Source organism: Stegodyphus dumicola, chromosome 9, assembly GCF_044657685.1.
Source record: "Stegodyphus dumicola isolate Sdum_Otavi_A_Nest chromosome 9, ASM4465768v1".
Lineage (NCBI taxonomy): Eukaryota > Metazoa > Arthropoda > Arachnida > Araneae > Eresidae > Stegodyphus > Stegodyphus dumicola.
The window spans coordinates 112,712,845-112,739,523 of record NC_140776.1 but is presented as its reverse complement, the minus strand read 5'-3'; the positions used below and the strand labels follow the sequence as shown (position 1 = coordinate 112,739,523).

The 26,679-nt window shown below is 31.4% G+C and overlaps 1 protein-coding gene across 2 annotated transcripts in view; it reads left to right on the top strand.

Moving 5' to 3' along the window:
- Positions 1 to 4,367: 4,367 nt before the first annotated feature.
- Art4 (arginine methyltransferase 4) overlaps positions 4,368 to 26,679 on the top strand; it is a 142,097-nt gene continuing 119,785 nt past the window's right edge. The window contains exons 1-2 of one of the 2 annotated variants that reach the window (XM_035351750.2): positions 4,368 to 4,717; positions 11,860 to 11,994. In XM_035351750.2, coding sequence (XP_035207641.1) covers positions 4,585 to 4,717; positions 11,860 to 11,994 — 268 coding nt within the window. In that variant the 5' untranslated portion in view covers positions 4,368 to 4,584. The remainder of the gene's footprint in view (positions 4,718 to 11,859; positions 11,995 to 26,679) is intronic. The other variant, XM_035351749.2, reaches the window with a different exon arrangement.

Below are 26,679 nucleotides of genomic sequence, written 5' to 3'. Positions count from 1 at the left end.
CTAACATTTATTTTAAGTTTAAACTATCTTTCCTGTCAAGCCTTACTTTCCCCTGGAACTGCCAATGCCAGAATATGTAAATTTTAGTAGAACGCGCAAGGATTCAAATTATCAGCGGAAGTATTATGATTTAAATAGGAAGGAAACGAGTTCGGTGTGTGATATTCTTACTTCACGAGCGCGGAGGTAGTTAGCGAGAAATTGAAGAATCCCGCGTTTGGCCTATGTGCTTGGCGGGAAGTAGTGTTAATCGTTCAAGTGAGCTTCAAGTCTGCTGAATTAGCAGCGGTATTGTGAAACGCGGTGAGTTAGTTATTTTAGAGAGCCTCGTATTTAGAATCTTGTCTTTAGTTTCTTTTCAGGTTATTATTTTTATTTGACCGCCAAGTAGGCGCAGTCTGTGAGCGTCAAGAGCACGCAATTGTAATTTATTACGTTGAATAAAAAGGGACTTAAACCCTTCACAAGATTCTGTATTTTATCCAGTTGTTACAGTCACCTCTTGGTTGCGTGCAAGTTGGAGGCGCGCAACGTTACATTTTTATAAAACATGTTATTAAGTTACACATTTTACTACTGTGTAATAAACTTGTATTTAGGGCAAAAAATTAACTATAATTTTGCATCTAGTGACTAATATCATATGCTTCTAAGAATATTACTTTAACTTTTTCCATAATTTTCGTATTTCAGGAACATGAAACTGTTATTTTGATATACTTAAATAATAAAAGTGTGTATCTGAATCAATTAATGGATACAAATATTTTACAGTTATTTTTAGAAGATATTTGCCTAATAAGATATCGCTTCTAATAATTCATAATGTGTGTTAAAATATAGGTAAATAATTTTGTGCAGAATTCAAATTTAGGGTTTAGGAATTTACATGGATAAATATATATAAAATATAGTGAATCATGAAACTAAATTATTTTTATTGTCATGATTTGCTTGGGCTTAAGAATGTACTTTCCGCCCGGTGGAAATTGTCATCAAACTGTCCTGAACAGGCTTTTTGTTGATAATAACTTCCAGGCTTATCAGTACCTCCTTTTGAGTGGAGGATATGCAAATATAGTACCCAATTTAAATTACATTGTGATTGCAATAAAATTGTGGTATTAAATAAGTGATTATAATTACAATTTAGGTAACTGCATTGTAATTATATTACATTGTATCTGTGAACTCTTAATTTCATTACTTTATGCAATTATGTTGTAAGTGCATAATCTAATTGCAATAATATAATCTATTCACAATTACAAATCAAATAAATTCACAAATAATAAATAATAATAATAAATTCACAATTACAAATAATATAATCTATTCACAATTACAAAATAATTATAAATGCAGTTACATCTTAATTAGAGGCCATTTTAATACTTTTAAATTTTCGCAAAATAACTTCCCATTAAGGTTCATTTGGAGGAAACTATGCAAATACTAAAAAAGGAGTTGTGCTAAATTTACATATTTTGTACAGTACTTTCTTTTTATAATGCTGTTCAATATATCTTCAATACTTTCGTAAATTTAACGATATTCTTTGCAATCACTGTGGTGCTTTAAAAAGAAGTTTCTTAGTTATGCTTTCTAATATGAATGTTTTTAAATTAAATATTATGTATAATAACTAGCAATTAAAAAAACTTGACTGCATGAAAATGCTGTTGCTGTATAAAATAAAAAATAAGCTTTCTTTTATGCTTTGAAATGAATTACATGTGGTTAAGTCGTCCTTTTACAATTTAAGACTGTGGTTAACACACATTCTTAAATTGGAAAAGGACAGGTTTTATCTAAATTATTTGTATAAAATATATAAACTATGAATTATTTTGTAACATAACTCAAATTACAAAATTCATTCTATATACGTTCAAATTTATTATCTTTTATGGAATAACTGTTTTTTAATTTAGGTAAAAATTGGATTTTTAGAAGTATTACAAATACAATGCAACACAAAGGTGATCGGATTGGAGGGGAAGAACTTTTTATTACGGTTTCTAGTTCGTATTTATATTACATTTGGTGAAAAGCATCCACAACTCAGAATGCTGTATTTTCTTCTTCCATATATGTTATGAAATATTTCACACATTTAAAAGAAAGTGTTTCTTCAGAGACTTGCACAGTTATTTCCATATACCTCAGACTTAAATGACAACATATTCTTAAGTTATTTTTTGAGTATGAATTTACAGTGTTTTTATGGAAATTTTTGTTAAAATGTCATTAAGATAAATTTATTTGCACACTCTACTCTTTAACTATTTCCCCATTTGACACTATTGAAAGTTTTTATTCATATCTTATTTATTTTAGTCTGCTAACTAAAACATCTAAAACATAAGTTATTTTGAATATGTTTTACAAAATATACGCGAAGTTTTTATTTAAGTGAAAACGTCTATATACTATTCGAGAATTAATAAATTATCCGAAAAGTTTATATGCGCTGAATGCCGCGCGTCTATAAAATCAATCTTAAAAAAAAACAGCAGACATTCAGCCAGCGTGTGCGATAAATGCGCCAAAATTAGCAGCGCGTTCCCTCGCCAAGAGAGAAAAGTTGGGGATTCAGCCTGGTTTAGAGGAGCCTTAGCCTAACTAAGATAATCAACAACATTATCAAATTAGCTCATTTTCCGAACTCATGGAAGCAAGCTATAATAATTGTTTTTGCTAAACCGCAACAAAATCCAACCTTCCCACAGAACTATCGCCCTATCAGTTTACTTAGCCATTTGTCTAAAGTTATTGAGAAAATCCTACTTTTCCACATCCAAAAAATTCACCCTTCCATGAATTTTCTCCCAGAAGAACAATTCGGTTTTCGTAATCATCATAGCACTTGCCACCAACTTCTTAGAGTTATCAACATTATCACTGAAGGCTACAACTGCAAGCTTCCGACCGGTGCTATATTCCTCGATATCGCGAAAGCTCTTGACAGGGTATGGCATCGAGGCCTTATTTACAAACTAATCACTCTCAATTTTCCAGATCATTTTATTCGCTTAATAGCCTTTTTTTCTCAGCAACAGAACATTCACAATCAAAATCGGTACTACTTACTCTACCACCAGAGTAATCCATGCTGGTGTCCCACAGGGGTCGGCACTTTCGCAGTACCTTTTTAATATTTATACACAAGACATTCCTAAAGACCCTTCTGTTCATCTTGCACTCTTTGCCGATGACACCGCCATACTTACTAAAGCCTGCACAGTTATCGCCGTAAGAAACCAACTCCAAAACTATCTCATAAAACTGGGAAAATGGCTCACTCTTTGGAGGATTAAAATTAACTCTGATAAAACTAAGCCAATAATTTTCCGTAAAGGAAACATTAAATACTATCCTCCCCCCCTGAAATATTTGACGAAGAAATAGACTGGATTAATGAAACCAAATACCTTGGAGTCACCCTTGACCAAAAACTTACCTTCAGAACCCACTTCCGGTCCGTAGTACAAAAATTTAAAATCACCACAGCTGCTATGCGACCTCTTCTTGGTAAAAAAGCAACTTATCGACTACAAACAAATTAATTCTATATCGCTCCATACTTCGCCCAGCCGTCCTTTATGCGGCACCGATCTGGGGACATGCAGCTAAAACCAATATTAAACAATTACAAATTCTACAAAATAAAATTCTACGAGAAATTATCAATGCTCCTTGGTATATTCCAAACATCTATATTCACAGAGACCTTCGAATCGAACTTATTCAAGAGTATATTAAACGATTAGCGGTCAACTTCTTTTAGTCAGTAGAAACCCACAGTAATAGCCTTATTAGCACTCTCAGACACTCCCCGCATCCCAGAGAAAAACATCGTTACCCTATGACATCCTACCCACATAAGAATTACAACCTTACTTGACTCATTCACGCTAAACTGACTCTGCGGTTTACCACCCGCGGCTACATCTTATAACGACACTGAATTTGCCACCCACTTTTTTTTCGCCGCCGCTAGTGCGGACCTCACTCTCTTTTTTCCGCCTCCCACACTTCCTCCTCCCACCCAATCCTCCGAAGTCGAGTAAAAAGATGTTTCTACATCTTGACACTCGAGAATAAAATACGATCTGTGTGTGTGTGAGACAATGTAGACATCGCGAAGTAGCATCGATGGGCGTAAAATCGAGTTTTAGATTAAGGGGGACAATTTCGTATTTGAAAGGAGAGTCAAAAGGAACTTCGTACATTTTATACCAGTTCGAAAAGATGGAACAAAATAAAATTAAAATAAATGGCCGAAATGTAATAGCCTAATGAAAGAAGCAAAACGTGGGTTATTGTTACAGTTAACGTCTAAACTGCTTTTCCTCGATCATCGATTGAAGAATCGACATCTGTATACCTCACAATTACCCACTTACCTGTTTGTTACATTGTGTGTGTTGTCTTTATAATGAGACCTGTAAATTTTTGTACTTATGTGATTTGTTGTGTAATGTGCAGTGTTTTGACATGAGAAGAAGCCGAGTATAATCCGAACTCATTTTAATGCATAATTGAGTTTTATCTGCTTATAATTAATTAATTGTACTAAATATGGCGGCCACATTTGAAGACGTGCTTGTTTCATCTTTGTCTGAAGATATGAAGAAAAGTGAGAAAATTCCTTTTCCTGTGACATTACATGTTGCGGATGAATTTGAAAATTTAAATTTAGTTTTTAAACCAAGTAAGTTTCAGTATTTATAGTTTTTCCGTGATTTTCTTCTAGACGTTTGCCGCTCAAATTGTTACAATGCATGTTTGACGTTGGAGAATTACTGATTTATGATTGTTGATAATGTAATGCACTTTTGTCTTTTTGCTTCAATTACGAATTTCTTATAAGAACGAGTGTAATGTAAACACTTATTGTTTTATTATAACTTCGAGAGGCAACTAAACGTGAATTGAGAATGATAGAAATAAGGAAGATAAATTTTAATTTATTCATCGAAATATGATGTAAATAACTAAGAAAGTTATGTTTAGGATTGGATGAAATATGAACGGTTGTTACGTGTAGAAATAATAAACACAAAAGGCACTGAATGAATGATAAATTATCATATATCAGATTTGCTGATGCATAATATAACTAGCATATTAAAATAACTATATTAAATTATTAATTTATTATGTTTGCTATGTGATATTAAAGTATTTTTTATTTAAATCATACTCAACGTTGAATTCTAAAATTTTTGCACATCTTTTTTCATGCAGTAACGTTTTTGCTTGTGAATAGTGCTTTGTTGCAACATCCAAAAGCTGTACTTTTAACAGTTTATTTTATATACTATAGAAATAGGTGAGAAAATTGATTATACATTTGGGGGGGGATTGAAAATTTCATTTTGACTTTCTGGCGTTGTTATAGTTGTGTTTTGATTATTGCCTGTGATATTATTCCATGTTTTAAGTCAGTAATGAAATTCTATTTTATAGTATGTTTAGCAAGGATTCTAAGATAATTTAATTAGATTATTACTTTTTATTTGAGTAAATTATTGAAGGAAGCATAATAGTAAATAACTAAGAATATTGTTTTAATTTGATGAAAGGTTAATTTCTTATTACAATTAATGATGAAATGATATGGCTAAACATAGTTGAAATTAAACAGGAGGCATACAGTTTACGTTTTTCAACATTGCAGAAAAAATTTCATTTTTTTTGGTATAAATGTCTCTATATTCAGAAAAGGGTAAAATCCTAAAATACGGTGCAGCCTTGGCGCGATTTTGAAAATTATCGCCAACACCAAAAATAATCCAAAGAACGTCTATATACTATACACTATGTGTGTAAATACATGGTAAAAGTTTACAATTGGGTGCCCCTTGTTTTTTTGGAGATTCTTTTTTGACGGCAAGATCGGCGTCAGGAAGACACAATTTCAAGATGGCCGCTACACAAAACCAAAATAAAAAGTCAAAGAATTGCATAAACTGTGTGTCCATGTACACATCGATCTGTTTTCACTTAAAAAAAATCCCAGAATTGCACAAACTAGGCATTGTGCACTGTTTAAATTTGTCCATGTACACATCAATCTATTTTTATTTTAAAAAATCAGGATGCTAAAGCAAGTTACACTATCATGGTAACCAGAAATACGATTTCATCGCCAAAATTTTACAAAAAATTGTCGCTTATCGAAGGGGCACCCAATTCTACGCTAGAGCCAAATACATAATATATACTATATATAACTATATATATTCTTTGAATGACCCGTTTACTACTCATCGTTTATGTCCCGTTTTTACTGCTCATCATAAAGTCGCCAAAAGCAGCCAAATCCCGTGTGCACTGGATACTAGGATTAAACCCAGAAAAGTAATAATTGAGGTATTGTCAAGCAGTATTAAGATGGCATTTATTATGCCATTTAACACTACCCCACATTTACTCCTATCGTTTGTGTGTAATATCCACAGTGTTATATTTGTAGTTGACAGTAAAATGTTCAAAGCCGGGGTCTCGTAACTCATGTGGCTTATATACTTTCGGTTATAGCAGTTTGTATCAATAATGCTTCCTTATACAATAATTTCTCTTATAACATTCAATAAACTGTTTACTGATCAATATGGAGCAGTGACTAAAAAACATTTATTTGATTACAGTCTTCCAGAAAACCATTATAGGAAAATAACATGCTAAACGTTGTTCTTTTTTCGAGTGAAAAGGCTTTCATTTGCTTTAGTAATATTATCATAGGCAGAGGCTTTAGCACATATCTTGCACATGAAGCTGTTTTTGCAGTTTTTGTATGGTCCTTAAAAGTCCTTAAGTTTTTTGGAATCAAATTTGGTCCTTAAAAGTCCTTAGGTTTTTTGGAATCGAATTTGGTCCTTAAAAGTTCTTAATTTAGGCCAAAATCAGCAGAAGGTCCTTAATTTTAATCATCTGAAATTTCGACTAAAGTGCAAAATCGCCCAATTATTTATGTGGTGCTTTTTATAAGAGTAAGAAGAATTGGATTTTTGTCAATTTTCTTTGATTTTTAAGTGAAAATAGGTCGACGTGTACATGGATAAAGTCAAGGGAGTGCACAATGCCATTTTTGTGCAATTCTGGGATGTTTTTTTTTAAGTGAAAATAGGTCGATGTGTACATGGATACCAAGTATGTGCAGTTCTTAAAAACGATTCTTAAAATTTTTGGAATCGAATTTGGTCCTTAAAAGTTCTTAATTTAGGCCAAAATCAGCAGAAGGTCCTTAATTTTAATCATATGAAATTTCGACTAAAGTGCAAAATCGCCCAATTATTTATTTGGTGCTTTTTATAAGAGTAAGAAGAATTGGATTTTTGTCAATTTTCTTTGATTTTTAAGTGAAAATAGGTCGACGTGTACATGGATAAAGTCAAGGGAGTGCACAATGCCATTTTTGTGCAATTCTGGGATGTTTTTTTTAAGTGAAAATAGGTCGATGTGTACATGGATACCAAGTATGTGCAATTCTTAAAAACGTGCCAAGCAGTGGGTGATTCTGCACGTTCCCCCAAATTTCAGTCTTGTTTTTACGACTGCTGTGAGTGTGAATTAACATTATGGAGGAATATTTTTGACAATTCACTGGCAAATATGATTATCTTTTGAATGGGTTATTATTTGTTCTCATTTCTAATGTAAAGGATGGGATACTGGAGTGTCTGAGCAAGGAGCCAAACATAAGCATTTTTTCTAATGAAGAGCATTTAAACAACTTTCTGCTTTTGGGGATGTGAATTCTTTTATTAAGCGGCTCTAAATTTGGTGACTTATCAACATTTTGGCGATTTTAAGATAAATTTCTATAGAAAATTTTTAATTCGAAGATGTGGGAATTTTTTTGACTTTTTTTTTTTTTTTTTTTTTTTTTTTGAAACATTATAACATTGATAAATTTAACTTAAATAATGGTAATATATTTAAGTTACATTTAAGGAATAACATTAAAATAAAACATTTTTATTTTCTTTTGCTGTCATATTATAAAGGGGCATTACTTCCCATTTTGGCGACTTATATAGTATTCTGAATCTGAAAAATAAACAAGGTAATAAATGCTATAAAGCACAGTTTACTAAACAATTCATAACAAAAGCAAGATAGCTATATAATTAATTAAAAAATCTTCCTTTTAATTTTTTCATGGTAAGATTTTTCCCATGTAGTTGTCTCAGAATTGTCAGAATATGTATCACTTTTCTCTATAAAATTAATTTTATGCTTTTTCCACTTTTTTTTTTTTTTTTTTTTCCAAAATATTTCTAGCCCTCTTTCTTTTGCAGAATTGGTAGGGCTAATTTTTCTTTAGGATTTTACACATTGCAACTTGGAAAGTTTAGAAGGATTTGAAGGCAAGATTTACAGACCCACAATTCTATAAGGCTCCAGAAAAAAATTGACAAAATGAAAATGTCTTCATTGTATTAACACATAATGGATGTATTGTACAGAAAGTTTGTGATTAATTTCTTACATTTAGGCAACTTTTTGGAAGGACAGTGAAAGCATAATGTTTGGATGTTTTACTTCTGATACTAGAAGTCTTTTTCTTAACATGTTAATCTTCCCTTTATTTTTCTCAACTTTTCACTAGACACAAATATGGAAAATGTCAAAAATGTTTCTCCTCTTTTCGCATGAACAGGCATTTAGAAAAAAGAATTTTTAAAATAATTAATAAAGAAATTGAAAACTGACAATTAAAAAAATTCACCTTATATGTCTCAGTGGATCATATACAGGGCTGACACAAGGCATTTTCCCACCTGATGCAATCTCTGTGGATCCTAAGTTCTGCTCCCAATGCCTGTCCTAAATTCTAAAAGTTTTGCTATTGCTAGATTTTGTTGCTCGGTGTGTCACTAAATTCTAAAAATTCTGCCTCATCGGCCCTCAAACAAGCCCTTACTATACATCATTTCATATTTATCAGCTTTTTCTTTACATTCTAAATACATTTGGTTATTTAGAATAACAGAAATCATTAATTATTTCCAAAAATTCTAAAGTGAAGAGGAAACAAATTGAAGAAATAAACTGAATGCTTAAAGAGGAAGAAAATTATTCTTCAAGTACAGTTATTACTACGCACATTAACCAGTTGTTTATAATTTTAGCCTTTACTATAAGTTCCCCTTTCCATTTTCTCACCATAATGCAAATCAGATAGTTTTTAAACTGAGTTCAAATCGGATAGTTTTTAAATTGAGGTTTTGAGACTGAAAGAGTGTTTTTGCCCTCCACTTGGATGTTGCATTAGTTTCTGCCAGCTCTGATAATATGTAATTATTCATCATTGTGTAATTGCCGCTAACATTGGAATTTGTTATGACGTTAGAGTTGCTGAGCCAGGGTAGATTAAAATTAAATTCTTTAGTCTTTGACTACTAGTCCACATTTTTAGTTTGAATTTGACTGTTCCTGTTTAATTGCATCACCACAAGCTGTAGTTGATTTTGCCAACATAGGAACCTGCTTGTATGTTCTAAGTTCTTTTTAAATAAAAGGTTTATTTAAACCTGTACCTGACTTAGTAGTTACTTTCAGACATAGCGATAATTTGCTTCATGTCTATAAGGGGTTTGGACTATTTAACTTTTACCAGATCAAGTAAAACCTCATTGATACACTGTTAAGAAACCGGCAAATTAGGAGATAAAGCACACGGAAACTAGTGGAAACATCAGTTTTTGTATTGAAACAGATTTGTAATTGTTAGGAAAGATATTTAAATGGGAGAAAATTTATATAAATTAAGCCAAAGTGTCTGGGAAGACTTCAAATTAAAAGATGCATAAATGTTTTGTTATGTGTTGTTGCTAGCTTTTAATGTGGAATTACCCTATTACTGTTTAAGAATCAGTGTTATGACATTGATTTAAAACTGGCAATTTAAAATTACATCCATGCTATTTACTTTATCCATTTTAAACTGCAAAATGTTATCATTTGTGACTTTAATGGTGCTTTTTCAACAAATGTTTTTAAAAAATGAATAAAATTTAATAGTGGTCGTGTAAATCTATAATGATTAAGGGTATTTAACTACATAATTTAATTATTTGTAACTAACCGCTCACTTTTGAAAGTGATCTCTGCATATTATTGTCTTTCATTAACCCTTACTATGGTCACAGTACAGCACAAAAATGTAAAAATTAATGTAAAACTTATTCTTTGGATCTAATGAGACTTAAAATAATACAAAACAACTTATCCCCTCTGTATTAGTTGCTTATTGGAACCTTAAAATATGTTATTAACTAGGTTATAATGCCAGGAACTCTACAAGAAGCTATAACACTAACTGCGTCAGACAGATGGAACACAACTAACTTTCAAAACTTGCCAACCTCAAATCTACATCAGGCTTTCAGGTTTGTTCTGATCAACAGATCTCTCTCTAGGCAAGCAGCAGCACGAGCAACAGCCAATCTTGTGGAAGGAATCATGCCAATAATGATTTTCTTTCTCATTTTAGCCTATGCTATTTGACATAAAATCCACCTGCTATTTACTAAACCTCTAGACCATTGGTTCTCAACCTTTTGACTAATGCGTACCATCTAAACAAAAATTGAAAAACCTTTAGTACCACCAAAGTACTACTACCACCACCACTCTTAAACAAAGCTCGGATTGCATAAATTTAGGAGTGTTACAGAAAAAACTAATTCAGGATGTTGGTGTTTTAATTTTTGAATTTAATAGTTAAAAATACTTTGCTTCTTTACGTACCATCAGTGGTACACATACCATCGGTTCAGAACACCTGCTCTAGATTAAGTATGTGGCAAAATGAGACATAAAAGAAAAAATCAACAAAGCGTAATAAAGGATTAGTAAAATGTAAATAAAATGTCCCTAATCTTCTTTTAAACTATTACTTATTTCAAACTGTCTTCAAACTATGTCCAACTATTATACATGTAAAATATTTAATGCTACCTAATAAATTTTATATTCTCAATTTTTTTATAGTTTATTAAAGTATGTTTAATAAGAATATTAAACATACTTATTATACTTATTAAATATTAAACATACTTATTAAACATATTATTAAAGTGTATTTAATAAAAATGCATCCTACTTATCTATTTTATTCTTAGAGGGTTATTACAAAAGCGGAGTTCAGACATTGGCCAATTGAATTTTATTCGGCTCCCATTTCCTGAGAGATCCTTAATTTTTTCATTAATGGTCCCTAAAATTCTTAAAAGTACTTCACTTCCATGTACAGAAATGTGTGCAAACCCTCTCTTGTTTATAATTGTATTGTGGTTCATCTCTAACTGAAGTTTACACAATTCATTAGATGTCATCTCCCAACATCAAAAATAGAAAACATCATGGTTGTAAGAAAGGTTATTTTTGATCCTTTGATCTAATTTTCTGTTCTTAATTCTTCTCAATACAGGATTCTTTCCTGCAGCACCATTTTACTGTTGAGTTATTGATAAAACACAGTTTCATCTTGTTGCTTTTCAAGCACAGTTTTCTAACATGAAACGATGCCAAAAAAAAAAAAAAAAACTATTGCGGACTTTTATGTTCTTAGGCAATTCGCAGATTGTTAAATCCATAGCATTATCAAAGCATTTAAAAATTAAACTAGTATTTCAGTGGCGACTTAGAATTCTAGAACAATCTAAATATACCTGCAGTTTGCAATTAATTGGGTGTGTTTGCTAGATTTGATGCTTTAGCACATATATTTTCACTGCAGTTTTGTATGATCCTCATAATATAATTGTACTGTATTTTTTATTATAAATTGTGCTTTGAATACTGTATTCTTGTTTTTCACTGCTTATTATTTTATTGTAGGTGGTACAAATAGTCCAGATTCTCTTTTAGAAATTCAATTTGATAAAGATACTGATGGTGCAAAATTAGGTAGTCATGCATATGTTATAACAAAGGACATGACTACTCTTCATTTACAATTTCGTAATGCAAATGGTAAGTTTTGGAACTTTTTAATGAAATACGGTAAGATCTGTACAAAATATAGATAAAATTTTTGTTTAATACCTTGAGTGGTATGACTGCCTTTATCCGATCATGAGATTTTTTCCCCCTTGATATATATTAGATTATAGTTTAAAATATTTTGTTTTCTTACATTCTGAAAGAATGTAAATATCATCTGAATGAATGGAAGTATATGAAAACAAAGGTTAAAATGGTTGATCTTTACAATATGGTAACTGGTAGTTTGGCGACATTTTGGAGGCGATAAAGGTTACTACCTGGGACTTTGGTAATAATGTGAGCAGTACTTAGTTCCGATTACGCATTATTTTGCGTGAGGGAAATGAGAGATCATGGGATATGTCATGTGATATTAATGGACGAATTACGGTTCTTTAATCGGAAAAGGGGGGAAATCGGGAAAAAATGTGGAAATTTTGTATTTAGCTTTATTCTGTGTTGTGTGAAACAGTGTTGTGTAATTTTTGGATCCCATGGCCGTAACTAAAGTGATTCGAAATGGGTATTTAGGCATTGTGATAAAGAGAAGTTTGCTTTTTATTTAGCGGAGGAAGTATGGAGGAAAAATTCGCAGAAAAAATCTTTGAATAATTTTATTGAATGAATTAGAAAAGTGTATCCGCCACGTAATCAAGATTCTGAAGAAGATTAGGTAAGTTAGTATTTTTAATTATTTGAGGATATTATTTTTATGCATTGTTCTAAATGTAAGGTGGGAAAGGAATTTGGTATTATTGGGAAAATTGTTATTAGCAATGATTTAGTTTAAAGTAATTAGGATTGTAAGGTAATTTTTATTAATTTAATGTATGTGCTCATTTATATTTTAAGTAGTGTTTTTGAATTTAATTATATTTTAATGAAATGATAGTTATTTTGTGAATTTTATGTTTGTAGGAATTCGGTATACGTTTAAGTTGAAATAAACGTGCATGGAAATAATTTAAATATTTGATACTAAGTATTTGTAATATTTGCGGTATGAATTCGTTGGTGACGTGTATAATGTAATAGATGATTTAGAGGTAAAAGTTTTTGGATATTTTATTTATTTTATATGTGGAAATGTTCATATTTGTAAAGGGTAAATACTTTTTCGCGATCAGGTAATTTCATATACGTTCTTTTTACCGGGTTTAAAGATTGAGAAAATTGTCATGTATTTTCGTGAAATTTTTGTAATTTATGAGAAAAAAGCAGTGTACATGGATATAGTGAAGAGTGTGCGCAATGCCATTTTTGTGCAATTCTGGGATGTTTTTTTAAGTAAAAATAAGTCGGCGTGTACATGGTTTATGTGTATGTGTTATTTTGAAAAACGCGTAAGGTGTATGGTATTGTGCACTTTTTCCCAATTTTGCAGTGAATATTTGTCATGATTAAGCAGTTTTGTTTGATAAAATTTCTAGCATAAGTGTAATTCGGCTAGTAGATTGTTGGAAGAAGTGTTCAGTAGATAAGAAGAAAAGAAACATGTCTTTACTTCGTGAAGACAAAATGGCGGCGAGGAAAAAAAAATAGAGGGTTGCTGTAGGAGAGTTGGTTGCCAAATTTTCGCCAAAAAATCGCCAAGTTACCATAATGTAAAGATCAACCGTTAAAATAAATAATTATAAAAATTTAGCTAATACAGGCTGTTTAAATACAGGTCTTCATAAACAGATTCAAAAAGCCATGCCACTCAAAGGGTGCTTTATTTATGAAGTAAAACTAAACATCTAGTAGACTCTCTTATCTAAGCATGCTTTAACTGGATATATTTACATCAAGATATTTTTTTCGTTATCAATTCTAGAAAAAATTATAATGTGCATTGAACTCAAGCAACATATCACATCTTTCAGAAAGTAAAGACCTCTGATTACATTTTAAAATTTTCAGTTCTAAAACCTCTGATTACATTTGAAAATTTTCAGTCTGTTTCAGTTATTGGTTCATAGCTCTTAACTTTTTAACTGTAGTCACTTCACCTTTATATTTTTCATTAGTCCTTGTTTTTTAAATGGTACTTTATTATCTGTACCCCTACAAAAAGTCGCCAACTCATTTCTGATTTACTAAGTTGTCAAGAAACATCTGTTTGGCCATCTTTATGTCTTGTAGGTGCTGTTTTTTCATAAGTATTTTATGAAGGGGGAATTGAGAGTATTTACATTTTTCAGCTGGTGGATGCAGTTTAGCAAAATGACTTTTATGTATTTTTGTTTTGTTTTCAGTGTATTAATTCACATGTACACAAACATGGGTCCTGTGTGTTCATGATGGGTTATTTATTGTCATATGTAAACTTAAAAATATATCAAAAACCGACAGTTTTATCAAAAATTAAGCTGAGGGTGTAGATAATCACAGAGGTAAAGATAGGAGGTGAGACTGATGTAAAGTTAACACCTTTGAAGTACTATTAGTTAAAGTGCCGAATTCTATGAAATGGAACTCTAAGCATTGGAAAATGGTGATGATAAGGAACATGCAGATAAACATCCTTCAGAGCCGAGGAGTACCTTGTGCCTGCATATTCTCTGCATTGTTTTCACCATTTAAGAATATGCGTTTTTAAAAATAATAAAAACAAACAATAGGTGACCAAGAAAGAAATATCCCACAATCTTATTTATTCAGTTTATTAACCCGAGTGTTACAGGTTTTTTCAGGAAACGACATAAAAATAATCGTGGTTTCTTACCAGGTCTGTCGCAAAAACGGCAAACATTTTTACTCAAACTACTTCAAAAGCGGGCCCCCCTTACCATGTGGATATAATTAAGCTAATTCTCCCCTCCCTTGAATTTAGCGAGTGAAATTAGTTTTTCTCCCTATGGTATCTTCGTCACGAGACTGGTTGCTAAAATAGTATTTTATCTCCTATTTGGCTACTTTATAATTTGCACACTAACACATATGCTGTATATTACTCGTACCTTAAATCAAGATATGTGCCAAATACAGAAAATTAGTCAATATACATCAGTAAGAGAAACTACGTAAAATGCTTTAAATTTCCAGTTTCTTTAAGGAATTGCTTCGATGATGGTGAAAAATTAATCTTGCATTTTTTTATCCTTATTTTCTGAGGAAATACTTTTTAATATACAAAGGGAATTTGTGAGAATTTTTTTCTCTCGTGTTCCAATTTTTCGAATACAAATTATTCGCAACTTATTTTAGTATTATGTTTATATTTAATTTTAAAATATTATAAGTTTATTCCAGTTTAAAGTGTTAGATTTAAATAATTATTTAGATTACATCATAAATTTATTAGTAGTTAGTTATTTATGACACCGTTTTGACATGTGACAAATAAATATAGTATTGTAATCGCGAAACATTTTGATTTTCATATTTCAAAGGAAATTTCCATTTTGAATAGTTCCGTCATGACGTTTACACGTACGTATGTCGCATAACTTAACATAAAATGTTGAAATTTTATATTTGGGACTTATGACTAGTTTTAGCGCGACGTATGTCCGTACGTATGTATGCATGTATATCGCATAACTCAACAGCAGAATAGATGAAGTGGCTGATGAATGAGATCAGGCAGTTCAGCTTTTATAGAGTAAAATCACTTTAGGGGTACAAAACAAGTAAATAGCTTGGTCAAAGGAGCTTCTTGAGAAAATAAATGTATTTTCGAGTTACAATGCAATTTCCTTGTAATTAGCTATATAGCTATTTAAATATATATATATTTAAATGCAAGTATTTATATACTACGTGCATTATCGAGATGTTAATAGAAACAAAAAAAAAAAAAAAAATTCTTTCTAGCAAAATTGTTAGCGATATTATTTCTCCAAGACATTTACGCAGGTGTGTATTCTTTTCATGAATGATGAAAAATAAGTTAACAGTTTTCCGAGCAGGTGCTCCAGATTATACAGCTTTGAAGATTTAAGTAATGAAAACATAAACTCTTATTTCTGGTTATGTGCTGAAAAAGATATTACACTTTTCAAAGAAAACACCTAATAGCGGAATCTCCAAGTTGACTTCAACGTAAATATACCTTCAGGGGGTACTGAACTAAAAGCTTACCACCTTTGTACATTTTCTACTTTATATGGGAGACCATTGCCTTTGTGCAAGGACAAAAAAGCATCGGCTATCTATAACTCTGATCTTTCTCAGTTCTTTCATTTTGTTAACTATGACGAGAAATGGAGCTGCCTTAAATTTTAAATTTATTGCTTCTTCCAAAGACTCTGATTTCAAGTTGTGTATTTGCCGTCTGTTAGTAATTTAAGCTACCCTGGCTTTAAATTCAGAAACATCCTTTCATCAGTAATTGCAGTACATATAAACACAATATCATTATTTAAATTCAGACTTTAAAAACTTCATCTATGTTAACTATGGAAAGCGCAATATATATATATAAATTTAAGCAGTTTATTTCATGAAAATTTATCACATTTTTCGTAGGAATTATTAAAACTGTTTTGTATGTAAACTATATATATAATATGTAAACACACATTCAAAACACTGTGTGTACATATGGTGATGTATATATGTGAGCATGTGTGCGCGTGTATGTTATATTTCCCTATTATATATCAGTATTTTATTGAAAGTAGTTGTAGACGACATTTAATAAAAAAAACTGAAAAGTATAGTAAATCTCAAAATGATAGTGCCATTATGAAACTGAATATTAAATGAAATCGAAAATTTATGTAAAGCAACTATGGAATGAAAATAAATTCTAGTTAGATTTCACAGCATACAAAATAACACTAATCTAACCACTTGAGTAAAGCGAATGCCAAGAAAATATCCTGAAAATGTACATCGGGGAAAAAAATCTCTGGAAAATGTCTCACGGAAAATATGCACCTGGTTAAAAATATCGCTAGAATAATAAACAATGTAAATATTTTTATCAGGTACATATACACATGCACCTTGAAAAATATTTGTAATTTTTATACTTTGTAGAGATATATAGAGGATTCTTTAATATTAAGTATATTTTTCATTTATTTATTACAAAATATTCTTTCTTACTAAAAGTATGCTTAATGATTACATCGTTTATATATCCTAATTAATTCTGAATATTTTTTTAGTTTCTTGTTATTTGTGTTTCGTTTCTGAGAATTATTAAAATTCAAGCAATCTGAATTTTACACAAAAATAAATTCTTTCCTTAGTAACAAGTATAACTTTTGCATTAGAAATTATTCACGATAAATGCAATCTTGCTTTTTCGCCAAGAGAATGTTTTGGCTTATTTGACTACATCAAAGCATACTAGAGCTGTCTGCCTAAGAGGAGGGTCTCTTCGTGGAGGACTTTTTAAAGGTTAGGTTATTTAATTACGGCAAAGCCTCGAGGGCTATCTGCCTAAGGGAAGGGATGGCTTCGTGGAGGACTTTCTAAGGGAAACTGGCTGGTAATCATGTTAATCATGGTGAAAACCACGAAAACACCCATGCAGCCAGCCCGTTCGCGGGATTCGAACCTCGGACCGAACTACCAGTGTTCAAGGACTTTTTAAAGAAACTGCTCGTATATATGTTATATATGCGGAAAACTACGAAAACGCCCATGCAGCCAGCCCGCTCTCCTAGAATCAAACATAAGTCAGAACTCGGTATTCTGCGAATATTCAGCGACTTTACCGCTCGGATGACAGTGACAGAATGTCTGCTTCCTATACATTAATCTACTACAGAGGTAGATTTGTTTCTGAGAAAGAGATGCGAAACAGAAAAGAGATGCGAATCATATCCATCTCACTAAGATGACTATGATGATCATTTTCAATGTGCCATTTGGTAGTGCTCTGTTTAAATGGTCAACGTATAAGTTAAGTAACCACATGTTGATACGTTGACTATCTAACATATTGCCAAATCAAGTAAATGCTTTAATGATATATGCAGCATCTAGATATGATTCGAATTTTTTTTTTTAATTGGAAAGGCAACGATCAGTTTGCAAACAAACTTAAAAATAATTGAACATAATATTCATTTTCAAATACTATTCTATCTAATTTTCGAAGTTAAAATGCCCAACAGTTCATATAATGCTGTCGTGCTAGCACATTTATAAAGACTTACTGGTTTACCTTGCGTTCTGTGGTGGTGCAAGTAGTAGAGAATATAAGGAATGATCTCTTTTTTATTTTTTTGTGTGTGTGCCCTTGTAAGGTAAATTGACGGCACATCTAGATGAATAAGTTTGAAGATTCATGATTGTGATCCAAGCCTCATCAGTGGTTAAAATATACCTCTGAATACTGGCAGTTCGACCTGGTTTGGGTTTGATCACAAACGAACTGACCGGCTGCATGGTTGGTTCTTGTGGTTTTCCCCCTGTATAATATGCTAGTTTCCCTCAGAATGTCCTCCACGAAGGCATCCTTCCTCATAGGCAGGTAGCCTTTGCAGCTTTGCGTTATTTAAATAACTGAATTGATCATGATTTTGATCCTTCCAAGGACGTTTTGAGTTTACCTGTTTCATGGTTTTACATATTACTAATGAATTTCTCTCAGGATGTTATCCAAAAATATATTAACAACTCGGATTTTTCGAGAATTTTTTTTTCTATTCGAATACCCAGTAAAACCACCTTTGTTATGCATGAAAACTCTTATTCATCAGTTTCGACTGAGGGATGGTAATTGAAAGAAATATGATTATTTTCTAAAGCTTAAATGTGAGCTTTAGTATGAAAGAAGAAAGATACTAGGATGCTGAAACTTTTAAAATTACATAAGAATAAACTGGCGGTTCTAGCTTCATTAATCGTTCACATTATGCTATTTGTAATTATTCAACTTAGAGTGGATCACTTAGTTTTAAAAAAAAAGTGATTTATGCATTTACAATTACCAGACAAGGCATTTTTTAAAGCATAAAGATAATTAAATGTACTTTAAAACTACTGTTTTTTGTAAATTTAGAGTTTGTAATCAAGCTTCGCTATCTAGGAATAAGATATAGCTTGCAGTTAAGTTATATTCTTTCTTAAAAAAAATACTTCTTTTGTTCACCTATTAAAAATAACAATCAGCAGCGTGTGTTTTTGAAAATATCCCTAAATGCAACATAAATACAAGGCAGATTTCTTTAGGGAATCCTTTATGAAGACATTTTACCATTTAGGTGGAAAACGTTTTGCTAAATTAAACTCTAAATTTACAAAGACGATTTTATGAGAAAACAGAAGGAGGACTCTACATTGGACTAATAATTAGCAAGTTGCTCATCAGTGAAACATAATGGCAATCTTGGATAAAATGAAAATCAGAATGATATTATTGCAAATTCTTCAATAAAGCATCTAACATATTGCAAATTAAAAATTTAAAAAAGCGTTCTTTATTTTGTGAGTTTATTTGTGGAACTATCTGAGAAATAACCTCATTTTATCTTGTAATATTGGAAAATGTTTTCAGCTGCATTATCTATCATAAATTAAATACTTTTTATTTTAAAATAAAGTGGATTCATTTTAAACTGTTTAAAATATTATTTGTGTTCGTGCTTAGGGTGAAGAAATGTTTGTGTGCTGTGTTCATTCATAAGTATATGTATTTCACCAGGATTTTGATTTTGCACTTCTCAGTTTTTATCAAATAACATAAAATTAGCATTTCATGAAAGGAAAAAAAAAATTTTTTTTTGTTTAATTTAAACAACAAAGGGATTAGAATTTTTGTTACTTTGCAAAAGTACTTAGTAAAAAGATGGATTTCGAATTTGAAATGTTTTTGCTATTTGGTTAGTAAATTAATTAATATAATGTAGTATACTACTTAGTTAACTATGTTTTTATTGGGAACCATTTAAGGACATGTTATAATGGTGGAAATTACTTTTGTTCTTTTTGAATTTCCTCTATACATTATAAAATTAACCAATTAATCAAAATTTGCATTATACAATAAAATAAGTACTATAACACAACAACAACGATAAATAGCCTTCTTATATAACAGCCCCAGTTAAAATTACTAACTAAAAACAACGAACATGGAGACTATTATGTAGTAAAGTAAGCTTTAAAATATTTTGGAAAAACTGGTCAGAAATTATGTGAAAGAAAGTGAATCCAATTTTCATTTTAAAAAATTTTCTTATAATGTGTCAGCTTAATTTAAGCCATTTTTATCTAGTAATAACAACTTGATATTGTTTCAGATTAAAAATAATGAATGCAGTATCATCCATATTTTGAAATGGCCTTATTTAGTTATGATGTTATAACTACTAATAACTGTTGAAACATTTCCACAGCAATATAATTTTGATTTGCTATGCAAGTTTATTTATGTGTTTATTTTTTAAACAAATATTGAATCGTCGAATGTAAAAAAAAAAAGCATTAATAAAATCTTTAAATGCCTGTCTTTGAATTTGAGTTCGAACACAGCATATTTAAAACAAGAGACTATTACAAGACTTTGCTAGGATCCTGCTAGCCGCGCAAGACGCTTTGTTAGAAGGAAATTACAAATTGAAAGCATGTGTTCAAATTATCACATCTGTTATTTATCTGTCAAAGAAAAGGTAGGACTTTTGTATGAGTATGTTTCAAAGCTTGTTTTTCCGTTCCGTAAGTACGCCAATCCCCAGGGGTGTAATTACTCTTTTACGACAAATCTGAGCTACTGCAGTTCTTCCGAAATGTGAATGTACTTACGACGACATTACTAAATGATCTCAAAGCCATCTGCTATTCTGAACTATTTTGTACTTTCTTTAAAAATACAGAAGGTTATAAGTACAGGTTTTTTGCACATCTACAGTTATTGTTTTCTAATTACTGCCATGTAACATAAATGCAAAAGCAGTTAATATTTATTTAGTCTTTCGCATAATATGTCAAAACAAATTTCTCTTAAGTCATCAGTTTATGGCTGAAGTTGCTATGTGTATTTCTTTAATTTATGCTATGGAAGTTAAAAATACAGCGATCAGTAAAAAATATAAAAATTCTGCACATGTGAAAATAAAATTATGGTAAAATGCTTGAACACTATCTCCAAAACAAGAGACTAAATTTAAAAAAATCATGTTTGAGGTAAAATATTAATGTCTTGCAAAATCTTTTCTAACATACGTGACAATTTTCGATAGAGGAACAAGCTTTTTTTTACTGCTTAGACCTAGAGTACTTATTTTTTACTTCTTACTAAACAATCAAAAATCCTTTCCCAGATTTTACTAATCAGGTCTTGCTGGCCTAAGATGTGATACTTTGATAAAGAAATTCTAAAAAGTTTAGCTTTTTTTATTTCAGTAATTCTGAATACTTATAAAAATTCGGACTACTACAAATTTTATTAAAACTCATCCTATGATTCAAAAAGGTGCTTCAGAACGCTGACGAAGTCTTTAAATTAAAAAGAAACTGTATTTGATATGGTTGTAAGGTTCCTCACTTGAAATTCTAAGTTAATGTTGGAAGTGAGGAACCTAGGAACTGATAAGCAAATAATCGCTAGAGTTCGAAGACAGGAAACAACAAGAGAGAAGGGTAAATAACCCTTTATTATTTCTATAAGATTTAACAAAACTCCTCCTGGGAGTGAACAAATAAAGTCCGCACTTTGGACTTGAACTTAGACTAAGAATTAAACTAAAACTAAGATTAACTAACTAAGTATAGCCAAAGCTATCAAGGTTCAATGAGAGTTGGCCCCTTAACTTATTTTACAACGAAGCTTAGCAAGGGCCTGAGTAGGGCCGAGCGTATAACAGCTTTGAGAGAGAGAGAGCGGCCAAAAAAGGCAGACGCGTGTAGTTCAGAAACTCTAATTCTCTCTCTGTCTCAGAAAGTAACTTCGTGGTTTAAATACCGCTCCTTCTCATTAAATATTCAGCAAATTCCAAAACTACGTTCTGGCCGGAAGTAGTAAGTTGAAGTTAAGAATTTGACAGGAAAGGAACTTTAACTTAAAATTTAACTGTTAATAAAATTAACATAATCCTTACATGGTAATGAAGTTAAAATATCATTGCACCTGCTTAGACAATATTCAATCTAAGAGTACTACTATTTTAGAGAATTCTATGCATTTCAAATAAAAAATAGCACAAATAATTATTATATATCCAGATTATACACGACTACTGCGTCATTCGCCAACAACATACATTCAAAAAACAAGAAAAAAATGTTTCTTTTTTTAAATCTGACAGGTTTCAGATTTTAAATTACGTCCAAAAGGAAATTTCTTTAACGTTTTGTGTGGTACCTTTATTTATTAAATATCATGTTCTTTGCACTTACACCATAAAATTCAGTTCAATAGCAATGTCGATAATTAATTTTAAAATGAGCATATATTTAGAATTTCCGGTACACAATTCCTCGCGCTGTAGATAAAAAGGTTTCCACCCCTGTAGAGTGTTGCTATTGCTTGCTTTGGAATCGTTGAGTTTGTTACTCAAAAATTAAAGTTTCACAAAATATGAAATAGTTAATAAAACAAATTCCAAATTTCAAATTTGATCTTCCACATGCCCATATTCGTAGGAGGATTACGTCATTCAAACTTGGATAGCCTTTTTTCAAACCTTTTTTTTTATCACAATGCGAGAAATATACACACATTTACGCAGATTTTCATTATTTAATTACTTCAAATGTCATGCAGGACTCTAACATTTGGTGGCAACAGTCTGAAAAGTGATTCGCTGTTTATAGCGATTCAACGCAAAATCGCAAAAACGAAAACAGTATTAGTATTTAAAACAATAGTCTCTAAAGGACTATTGTTTTAAATACTAATAACGCCCTTTTGGACTAATAAATAAAAATATGAAAGGTTTCAGATTTTAAACTACGTCCAAAGGAGCACTTTTAATGTTTTGTGTGTTACCTCATTAAATATGATATTCTACGCACTCAAACCATAAAGTTCAGTTCAACAATAATATCTCAAAATTATTTTAAAATGAGCGTATCTTAGAGTCTCTTGCACTGGAGATAAAAATGGGATTTTTTTCGTACGGTGTTGACATTACTCGCTTTAAAATCGTTTAGTTTTTTAATCAAAAATTCGTTGAAGTGTTATAAAATATGAAATCGATAATAAAACAAATTTCAAATTCAAATTAGGGCTTCCACATGACCATATTGTATGGAAGATTACGTTATTTAAATTTTGATAGCTCTAGGTACCGTTGTTTTATTACAATGGGAGATACGCACATACATTCATGCAGATTCTTCATTATTTAATTTCTTTAAGTATAATACAGAGCGATAATATTTAGTGGCAACAATTTGAAAAGTGATTCGCCGTTTATAGTTTTCAATGAAAAATGCCAAAGCGAAATTAAAAGTCCTTCAGGGCAAATTGCCCCTTTACACTAAAAATAAAGTAAACAAACATAAAAAAGCAAATTTTCGTGCTTCTTTTCTTAATAGTATTTCGTTTTATTTATTTACTGCGGTTTTTTTTAAACTGAAATTTCTTACTTTTAGAAAAGTTGCGGGTTATATTTCGGACATTCAGTTGTTAGGCTGTAGGTTGGTTATTTTAATAATTTATATTGCAAAATAGAGAAATTTTAACACACCTTTGCCTTTCTGCTTGTAGTTATTTTGCATTGAACAATGTAATTACAATTATGTAAGAAAATCAAACTCATTGAATTTTTTTCTAATAAAAATCGCATTGAAATCAATGTACATAAAAAGATTTGGAATATTTGAAATGAATTTGAACAGAACTTCATCAAACCAGTATAAGCGACGAATATTGTTCCAAAATGAATAATAATTCGCCATTATTATTTTTACTATCAAATTAAGATTATGCTTCATAAACCCATTCAAAATACGCTTATTATAAATTACTGTTGATGGCTAATTTTTATTTGAATTATTGTTTAATTATGTTATTCTTTACATGTAATTATATATAACTCATATTTAATGCAGTATTAAATTAAATGCAGTAATTAAATGCGCTATTCGTTTCGCTCGAATAATTAAAACTTATAACTTGTCGGTTTTAATTATATATCTATATATCCATAAGTAAAGTTGTTTAAATATTTCCTAATGCTATTTTTTAATTGAATTCACGAGCATTTCGCATATTTCTGAACATTCAATTTAAAAACTAAAGGATATTTTATGAAAATGTTATCTGTTTAAAGAGAGTATTGAAAAAACATGCTTATATGCTACTTTTTTTATTTCGCAAGAAATGTCCACATTTGTTTGTTGTTTATAAACCACTACATGTTCAAGTGTTTTCTTAGCGATTAAACATAGCGGTCTAAAATGAAAAAGAGCAACCCTCTTTGCGTCCTACTGAGAACTGTCATTTAGAGATCTCCAGGGTTCCAGAAATAAGGGGCGCAGGATACATCTGCACGGCCGCGTTAAGGCGGTCATAATGCTTTCGAGGTCTTCACCACTGACCGCCTAGAACCGTCAGTAACGCTTTCAAACACTTTACCAGTGATCGCCTAAAAGCATCCGTAACGCTTTCGAGGTAGGCCGTCTTGACAGCCTAAACCCGGTCATAACGCTCAGAGGGTTAAGAAAGGTTGCCAGAATAAAATCATTACTTAATGATATTGAAAGTAACATTGCTAGAATAAAATTGATAGCTAAAAGCAACATTGCCAAATTTTTTGGTTATTTAGAAAACAAACTTAAGAATTGTAATCTGAAAGTATCTGTTTTTAAGTACTTGAGATATAGAATAAAAGCTACTTGAAATAAAGAATCAAAATGCTATGAGATATTTTCTATTAATTAAAAGATCATGAATATCTAAAAAAATACTGAAAGTCATTGCTTAACATATATATGTAGCATAGTGACAAATTCAGTACCATTTAACCCCTTAGAGGCAGGAATAATTTAAGCTGACAGAAAGTGAAAATTAAAATATATATATATATATATATATATCGTTAAGTTATACACTCTAGATTAGTTTGTATAAAATATAATATTGTTTGTAATACTCAATCGTGGTGTCATTTGTAATACTTATCAGTTGTGGTATCATTTGTTAGACCTATCAAGTGTGGCAACATAACTAATTATTGAAACTGAAAATTAATTGTATATATATATATATATATATGATAATTTATTTCCTAAACAGATATATATTTGTGATAAGTTACCCTAATATTTTAGAGCAATTAAATGCCTCTTAAGGTTTATTATATTAGGTACAGAGACATACCTACATATTTTTCGCCGAGGCCAGAGAAGTAAATGCACGCACTTATGTCAGGGGTGTGGAGGGGGTGTGCTACATATTGAAACATTGGAAATTTATGGATTTATTATTATGCATGATGAAAAACATTTGTATATACATTCATTAATATAAATCTTATTCATTACATTAATACTAATAAATATATTTGGTGGTCGTGTGCTTAATGCATGATATAATTAAAGAAAATAAGAGTAGACAATCTCCTATAACAAAAGAATATATTAAGTACTAAATTACAATTTAAATTACATTGCAGAGATCAACACAGAGCTTGGAATACAGTTCATGCTACCGTCGCGTACTGTTGTCTCACGAGAAGTCTGAGTGAGTAATGACGTCGCTTTGCTGCTCCGATTAAGAACTGGATTTTACACGTGGCGCCATCTCATGAATAGAAGTTGAAGTATCTGTCGGAACGCCACAGTACTCCCCCCCCCAAGTACCATCGGTACGTTATAAGTACTTTGGGTTAAATTTAACCTTTCTTCCAGATCTGGTAGTTTTAGGTTGCTCTTTAACGGGATGTAAGCTTTCTTCCGGGAGTGATGTTGATGAGGAAGTTGTTGGATCTTGCATTAGAAATGCTGGTTTGAGACGATCGATTCCAATCACTAATTGTTTACCATTGCAGATGATGGTGAAATGTTTCGGTGTTCGTTTGACAACTTTGAATGGACCATCATATGAAGGTGTTAAAGTTGGCTTAATTGTATCGTTGCACACGAATACGTGCGAAGATGTCTCAAGCGCAGGATGTACAAAATAGCTTGGCTGGTTATGCTGGGGTTGGCGAGATATTGCTCATGGTCTCACGTAAATGTTGAAGGAATGTTGGAGGGTCGATAACTGGAGTAGATTCTGGGTGAAAGAATTCACCTGGCAGACGGAGGGTTGCACCATATAACATTTCAGCACAAGTGCTACCAGTGTCTTCTTTGAATGCTGTGCGAAGACCAAGCAAGACTAGGGATAAGGCTTCTGTCCAGTGTGTGCTACTGTGACCTTGTTTGAGAGATCGGTGAAAGCGTTCCGCCATCCCATTTCCAGTTGGATGGTATGGTGTTGTGCGAATATGGCGAATGCCAAGAAGAGAGGTGAGGGATGCAAACAAGTGACATTGAAATTGTCGGCCTTGGTCAGTAGTGATGGCGGTAGGCATGCCAAATCTTGAAAGCCACTGGGAGATTAATGCTCGAGCTACAGTTTCAGCGGATATACTTTCAATAGGAATGGCTTCAGGCCATCTTGTGTACCGATCAATACAAGTGACGAGGTAAGTGTAACCATTTGAAGGAGGCAATGGGCCAACCAAGTCTAAGTGCACATGATCAAAGCGTCTTGCTGGAAGGTTAAATTGTTGAATGGGGCTGTGAGTGTGACGGGATACTTTACACCTTTGACATCTAATACATGAACGAGTCCAT